Raw genomic sequence first — 8,495 nt, 5'->3', positions numbered from 1 at the left:
TTTTTTTCTTACTGCATTAACATTTTTGCTTATGTGACTGTATTTTCTTCCTAACTTTTTTTCTCACGTTTAGTATTAAGAGCAAAATGTTTCCAAGAATCAAGGTGAAAGATAGCATACAAGTGTCAGATAAAACAAACATCAGTTTCAATTCCCTTAGGCTTCCATGAGACCATCAAAAATGTTGAACAAAAACAAATCAAATCCCACCATTTTGATTTTTTAGGCTATCTCCCCTCAGAATGCTAAGAATTTGCTAAGATTGCAAAATGCAACCATGTACACACAGACATCCTTGATCCAACCCCCTCATTTCCCCAATATCTAGGAAAGTATATTCAGCAAATCCCATATCTTGAGAGGCCATTTAAGAGAAGGTAAAAAAAAATTGAGGCAAAAAGAGAAATGAAACTAAAAGAGTTTGACTCTGTCAGCATTCTAGCATTTATAAGCAATGCATTTTGAAAGGAGTCACAGAATCTCTGGGTCAGGAATCAGCCAAAATGACCAGTGGAATGCTCCTTTTCTGGATGGTTATTGAGCTCTGTCTGAGTAAGTGTTCTGAGGTTTGCTGGGCACAGCTCCCCAGAGGGTGATTCACTAGTATGCACCTTATGCTTCTGATGAATTGCTGAAATCAGATATCCCTCAGTGAAGAGTAAAGTGATTCCCCTCTTTTTAGTATAGGCTTTCTCCTGTGCTTTTATTTTATTTTTTAGAGTAGGGGGCTGCCCGGCTGCTGGCTTGGGAATTTGTGAAAATGTTTACATTGGAGGCAGCAGATGCAGGGGGTGACATAAAATGGAAAACAGAAAATACTTCGGTAGGTGTTGTTAGTTCAGCTGTAGTCACTGCGATGTTTATTCTGATTTGAGCTCATATCAGTCTTTTCAGCTCCATTCCTGACTGCTGTGTAGTTAGAGGACATTTGCTGAAGTAGAGAAGCTTCTGGGGATATTTCTTTTATTCCACTTTATATTTTATGGTTTTGGGTGACGCACCAAGGACAAATGAAGGATGACATTTGGTATAGAGGAAAGAACACTGGGATGTAAATTTTAAGACAAAGATTCTAGTCCAGACTTTGATTGAGTAGAGATACAGCAGTTAGTCTGAATGGTGTGGAATTTGTAGTCTTTGAGCCTTGGGCTCAAAGCCTAATTCTTTTAATTTTAATTTCTTGTAATTATTATCCGTATGACAAGTCAAGTAACTTTCATTTTGGGGACTTCAGTTTCCTTATATGAGAAAAATAAGAAGGTTGGATTAGATTGCCTCTAAGGTCATTCTAACTTTCACAGTCTGTGATTCCAATTTTATGTATGAAACTAAGCAAATAACTTTGGATTTTTTTTTCTTGTGGAGAAATATTAAGGCAACTAGATTGATTAAGTTCATCAGATCTAGGAGTTTGACCCAGTTCATTATGAGCTTGATCAAATCACTTGTTAATAGGCAAAGTCACAAGCTGAAGTAATTTTTGATAATATAAGTATTAAGAAATTGGTGTGATCTACTGGGAAGTATAAAAGACACAGAATCAGAAGGCATAGCCTTGAAATCTAATTTTATTCCTTAGGAGTTGTGTGATCTTAGGCAAATCATTTTACTTTTATAGGTCTTGGTTCGATCAACTATAAATAAGGTCAGAATAGATGCTCTCTAAGATCCCTTCCAAGTCAATTATATAATTTATAGGCACTATTTCAGACTCTAAAAGTATAATATTTCCAAGAACATGTTTATAACTTATTAAAATATTTTTAAAAATTTTTATCTTGTTTTAAAATAACCTTTATTTTCAAATATGTCCCTCTTTCCTTATTACTCAGAAAGACATCTCATGTAACATTTTAAAAAGAAGAGACTTGTTGTTTTTTATATACACATCAGAGCTCAGGATGAAGCTAAGAAAGCATACCTATCTTATTTTCTGATTTACTAAAAACAGTAAAAACCTTTTGAGTCACCTATCTTGGGTAATATTTGGTATTCTTGGTTTTGACCACAAAATTCTCGCTTCTCTTAACATAGTAATGTGAAGAATGAAAACAGTGCTCTATCTGTCTTTGATAAGAAACCAGGGTTTTTTTCCTAGCCATTTGGGCAGTAATTTCCATGGGTCCCCCCCTGTCTTTTTTTTTTTTTTTTGCCCAGAGGATGTGTTTTTACCTGTATCATACCTTATATCTTTGTCCTAAATCAAAGGTATGAAACTGTCCTTATTTATGAGTCTAAAATTGGACTCAAGAAATCAGGTATTTCATGCTATTATAAAAGGAGGAAAGAGTTCTCAATAGGGCAATGTTTCTTTTATGTCCATTGACCCATTCCAACCAATAGCCTGTAAGAATACAAAATGGTAGATTAGATAAAATTTGCTTTCTAGACTTTGTTTTTGCTTTGGGTTTTCTTCTAATTGTGTGTGTGTGTGTGTGTGTGTGTGTGTGTGTGTGTGTGTAGGTGGTGGGGAGAGAGGTAGTATATATAGTCTTTTGATGCCTCCTACCACCCTTCTTTTTTTTTTTCTTCCCTTTTGAAAGCCCCAACTGAAGCCATGCTTCTGAAGAATTATTTTGTGTTCCATCTTTTCCCACCAATCCCTAATCCCAGTTTCCAAATTCCCAATCCAGATCTGTTCATTTTTAAGTTATAGGATTCTTTTCTCTATTTTTTTTTATAGATCTGTAGTGGCACTGCTGGGTCAAAGAGTATGCTCAATTGTATAGCACTTTGAGCTTAGTTCCAAATAACTCTCCAGAATGGGTGAATCATTTCACAACTCCAGCAACAATGCATCAATGTCCCATTTTCCCATATCCCCTCTAACATTTATCATTATTTTTTTCCTGTTATCTTAGCCAATCTGAGAGGTATGAGAAAACTTCATTTCTGAATGTTACATTCTCCCTCTCCTATCCAGTGATCCATCTCATAACAAAGAATAAAAAAAGAAAAAAAAGTTTAGTTAAATTAATGCATCAGTCACTCAAATCTGACAGTGCAGTCTATGTCTTTCACAAATTGTCCCCAACCTCTACCAAGATATTATAATTGTTAGGTGTTTAGTTTCTTTTTAAAATTTTCCCCTATATATATGGTATATATTGCTTTTTCTGGTTCTATTTCCTTAAGTGTTAATTGATGTGTCTTCTCATGTTTCTCTGGATTTTTCTTATTCATCATTTCTTATAGTGAAATAATATTCCATTCTGATCCTAAACCATAGGCCATTTCATAATCCATTATTGATATTGTTCAGTTTTTTTCAAAAATGGTCAATTCTTTGTGATTCTCTTTGGGGTTTTCTTGAGAAAGATACCATTTTTTTTTCCATTTCATTCTCTATTTCATTTTACAGAGAGAGAAATTGAGGCAAACAAGGTTAAGTGACTTGCCCAGGATTAAATAGCTAAGAAGTATGTGAGCCAGATTTGAACTCAAGAAGATGAGTCTTTTAACCCTAGGCTTATACTCTATTTACTGTATCACCTAGCTGCCTTCCCCCATCTACTCCATGCTCAAGTTTTAAAGGGAGAAAGTTAGCTGGCTCTTTGATTTCACTTTTCCTTCCCCTTTCAGGTGGCAAATACTGCTCTTCCTAAATCTTCCTTCCCCAGTTGTTTGTATACTCTCCCATAATACTTTGTCTTCATTTTGTGTATATTTTATATTCTTTATCTAGTTTACTAGTGTTTCCCTCTAGAGAATATAATTTCTTTGAGGTCAGGAACTGTTTCATTTTTATTTATATGACTATAACCTCTAGAATGATTCCTGGATCACAGTAGATATTTACCAAAATTTATTGAATGAATGAATTTTAAATGTCCTTCTGGGGATCATGCTTCATCTTTTTCAACTAATCCAAAAAAGTTATCTTTAATGATGAAGATTGTCAGACCAGGGAGGAGGATAAACTAAAGAAATATCTTATAGTTCCTTCAAAACACATTTATTAGATATCTTCATACTGGTTTGTGTGGGTTCATTCCCATACAATTTGGAAGATTCACATTCTTGCTGCCTGGAAGAAGGCTCATTTGTGTGAGTAAACTGACCTAAAATTAGATGTGGAGAGGATTTGGATAGTTAGGAAGGATGACTACAGACATTAGGCCTTATCTTGTTAGTTATCAGTTTGTGTCAGTTGTAAAAGGGTCTGAATGGGAAGGTGTGAATATTTAAGTGCAAATTCATTATGATTGCTAGAAAAATATGTCACTAACTACGTCCTTTTTTGGATATGGTATCAGTAATGCATTAGTATGAAAAGGAAAGCATGCTATTATTGCAATCTAATGTTGATAATATAATGGAAGAATTGGGATAGACATAGCAACAAAAATAAATAAGCATCCAGGCTAAAGAAACAGAGAAATGAAAATGTCATCACTTTTAAGAGAAGAACTAGGATAAGTGGGGTGCAGTGGATAGAGTGCCAGGTGTGAAATCAGGAAGACATCCTCTTGAGTTAAAATCTAGAGTCAGACATTATTGAAATAGATTTTATCATTTCAGTTGTAGCATGTAGAGCTCCAAGGGATCAGTGGCTCATAGAATCCTAGCTCTAGAGTTGGAAAGATATTTAGCGATTATCTAGTCAAATCCACCATTTCCCAGGTCAGAAAACCAAGTGGGGGAGTAACTTGCCCACCATCACAAAGGTAATAGCCAGTAGATCAGGGATTTGAACTTATATTTTACCTTGAAGATCTTACTTTCCAATCTAGAATTCTTTCTGTTATATTATTCTCTCATGTCCTTTAAATTATAGCAATTTATGACACTGTTTAGAAATAGAAAATAAATTCCTAGATCTACACATACAGCTCTATCTTCTTTCATGTGCTATAATATGCATCAATCAGTTAGTCAACAAACATTTCTTAAATTGTATATGTTTAACCTATATTGAATTGCTTGCTGTCTAGGAGGGGGAAGGTAGGAAGAGAGGGAAAAAAATTTGGAACATAAGGTTTGCAAGGGTGAATATTGAAAACTATCTTTGCATGTACTTTGAAAAATAAAAAGGTAAAAAAAAAAAAAAAAACAACCTAAATTTTCTTAAAGGTTTGCTATGAGGTAGGCATTATGCTAAGCACTAGGAATACAAAGAAAGGAAATCCCCTCTCCTCAAACACACATACTCACAAACACACACACACACACACATACACGCACACAGAAAAAATTATTTGGAATTTTTTCCCACATATAAGTTTTATTGATTGAAAACCTTCACTAAAATTCTATTTTGATTTGGAGATAAACCTATGTTTTTTGGAGGCTATGCTTGTAGACTCCAACTCTTGTAGATCTCACCAAGGCAAAAGGCCTTCAAATGCCATTATGGTGATAAGCTATCTGTCTGTCATATGAAGACCGGATTAATTAGGTATAGATAGGTTTATCACTATATTGCCCACAGGGTAATTAATTATTTTTGTAACAGTAACTTGAAAAGACTTTGTAATAAGACCAAGAAGGGTTTGGCAGATGTCCTTCCACTTACAATGTATTAAGCCCTTGGATTATTGAAGCAATGGGGGAGATAAGGCAGATTTGCAAATTACTTTATAAAAATATGTGCTAGAATGAGAAAAAAATTCCCTTTATTCCCCTTACTGCAGAAATGGGATTCCAAAAGTAGGAAGTATTGCATATACCAGCAAGCATGGTTGGAGGGCAACTGGATGACAAAGTGATTAGAGCACTGGGCCTGGAGTCACAAAAACTCATCTTCCTGAGTTCAAATCTGACACTTCTTAGTTGTGTGATCCCGGGAAATCACTTAACTCTGTTCGTCTCAGTTACCTCACCTGTCAAATGAGCAGGAAAAGGAAATGGCAAACCACTATCTTTGAAAAAAAAAATTCCCAGATTGGGTGACAAAGTTTTGGACAGTTAACTGAACAACAACAAATGGTTAAAATGGTGACTGATAACCTGATTTACTTTTGTTTTTCACACACAAGAAATGTCTTGACAGGTGGGGAGGAATGTTTTTGGAAACAAAGGTGATGTGAAAATAAAATATATCCATAAAAACAAAATCTCTAAAGGAATATCTTCTAGCAAAACACATAAGCAAAGTAGAATGACCAGAGACATTATCCCTTATCTTGGTAGTCATCTCATAAGTGGGTAACATTAGTTGTAAAAAGGTATGGATGGGAATATTAAGTGCAAATTCATTATGATTGCTAGAAAAATGTCACCAACTAAGTCCTTTTTTGGGTATGGTGTCAGTAATGCATTAGTATGAAAGGGAAAGCATACTATTATTGCAATCTAATGTTGATAATATAATGGAAGAATTGGGATAGTCATAAAAAACAAAAGAAAAAGAATATTCATACTTATTTCCTTCAAGAAGGAAAAATAAGAATGTAATCACTTTTAAGGGAAGAATTTAGTATAACTGGGACAGTTAGGTGGTGTAGTGGATAAAGTTCCAGATGTGGAGTCGGGAAAACTCATTTTCCTGAGTTAAAATCTAGACTGAGACACTAGCTTTGTGACTGTAAGCAAATCATTTAACTCTGCCTCAGTTTCCTTATTTGTTAAATGAGATAGAAAAGGAAATGACAAACTACTCCAGTGTCTTTGCCAAGAAAACTCCAAATGGGATCATGAAGAGTTGGATACAACACAAAATTGAACAACACAAAATGTGTATAACTTCTGTTGAAGGAGCAGTAGAAAACAAAACATGGAAATTGTGTGTTTGATTTTATTTTCTTTCTTTTTTTATGTAGCCCAAGCCATATCAAAAACTGTGACAGGGTTTTTGGGTCACTCTGTACAGTTGCCTTGTTTCTACAGTGTTACAGATAGACAGAATCACGTGATGTGCTGGGGAAAAGATAAATGTCCCAATAACAAATGCAATGGAGAAATTGTCAGGACTGATGGAAGACGAATGATATGGTCAAAATCTTCAAAATATCAACTTCAAGGAAATATTGGGAGAGGTGATGTGACCCTGACAATCAAAAACACAAATATCGGTGATAGTGGCACATATTGCTGCCGGATAGAGGTGCCTGGGTGGTTTAATGATATCAAAAAGGAAATAGTTCTGCAGCTAGAGAAAGGTAAGCCCAAATTTGTGTGTTTGGAAAGGGGATTGTCAGATTTATGAGGCTCAGTGTTGCTAGAGATTTTTTTTTTAGGATTGATGGGAGATGAAAATTAAATAATATATGCAGTAGTAAAGACTAGAGCTGAATCTAAGTATGCTTCCGAAATAGACATAGTTTATCTTCCTGAGACAAAATTATTTCTGAAAAATCTTTTCTCATTTTCATATTTTTTCAATTTTGTTTATCTGTATTTTTAAGCCCACAACAAGTTACTTATATATGAACTTACAGTATAGAGGGTAAAGTGCACAATTTGACTGATAGTGATTATTCTACTCTGAAAAAATTTGATTGGCTTCTTGAGGTATACATTTTCATGTTCACTAAAAATAAGTGGTCTTGGTTTATGAGAATTAGGCAAAATCCACATACTTAAGTAACACCTAGATCTGTAGAGATCAGAGCCAGCTTATGCAAATCTGAATGTTTTTCATAGTGGATTCTTCTAGGACTAGAAATGTGAAATTCTTAACTGAGTACATTCTCTGTTTTGTGTTTATTTTAAAATCTGTATTTTTCTTGGATTGTACTTGATGTCAGATATGTCTTTTATTTGGTTACTTCAGTTCCAACCACAACTACTCACCGGACTACAACTCAACCACTTACTACAACTACAACTACTTATCTGACTACAATTCAGCCACCTACAACTACTCATCTGACTACAACTCAGCCAGCTACAACCACTCAGTTGGCTACAACTCAGCCAGCTACAACCACTCAGTTGGCTACAACTCAGCCAACTACAACCACTCAGTTGGCTACAACTCAGCCAGCTACAACCACTCAGTTGGCTACAACTCCTCTTCCTGATATAACTGTTCATCAGGCTACAACAATTTGTCCAACTACAACAGCCGCAACAGGTCTCCAAATAACCACTTCATTTATTTCTAATCTAACAACTATAACGACACACCAGTTGACTTCAGTCACTCTGAAATCAACAACAAGAACTCTTCCTCTAAAATCAACTTCAAATCAAGTTATAACTCCAACATTGAGCCCTCTCCCATTGACAGAAGTTGCCCCTGGAACTACAGGTACACAACATAAACAAGAAATTTTCCTTTCTTCCTTTTAAATTGAATTTGGACTCTTGGGAACAGAATCCAGGAGGAAACTCTTTTTAAACAATCTGAGAAAGCCATCTTGTGGTAGTGCCATGGTCTATGGAGACAGCCTTGTTTCTGACATAAGAGATTGAGGGGTAGCTTATGGGATGATATAATTTTTCTCTATAGCATATATCTCAAAAGCCAAGGTAGGGATGCTCCCAAATACCTCTAGATTCTGTTATATCTATCATCCATAATTTTATCTTTGTTCTTCTTGAACGATTAT

At 35.0% G+C, this 8,495-nt stretch overlaps 1 protein-coding gene across 1 annotated transcript in view; it reads left to right on the top strand.

Annotated features, from left to right (window-relative positions):
- The first annotated feature begins 441 nt into the window (after positions 1-441).
- The window catches only part of LOC141556935 (uncharacterized), a 29,581-nt gene continuing 21,527 nt past the window's right edge, over positions 442-8,495 (top strand). Inside the window, exons 1-3 of the mRNA XM_074291906.1 lie at positions 442-552; positions 6,762-7,100; positions 7,715-8,194. Of these exons, the coding sequence (XP_074148007.1) occupies positions 504-552; positions 6,762-7,100; positions 7,715-8,194 (868 nt within the window). The 5' untranslated portion in view covers positions 442-503. The remainder of the gene's footprint in view (positions 553-6,761; positions 7,101-7,714; positions 8,195-8,495) is intronic.

The sequence above is a fragment of the Sminthopsis crassicaudata genome, chromosome 2, assembly GCF_048593235.1.
Source record: "Sminthopsis crassicaudata isolate SCR6 chromosome 2, ASM4859323v1, whole genome shotgun sequence".
NCBI lineage: Eukaryota > Metazoa > Chordata > Mammalia > Dasyuromorphia > Dasyuridae > Sminthopsis > Sminthopsis crassicaudata.
Note: the sequence above shows the minus strand (reverse complement) of the source record. Positions and strands in the feature narration are given on the sequence as shown.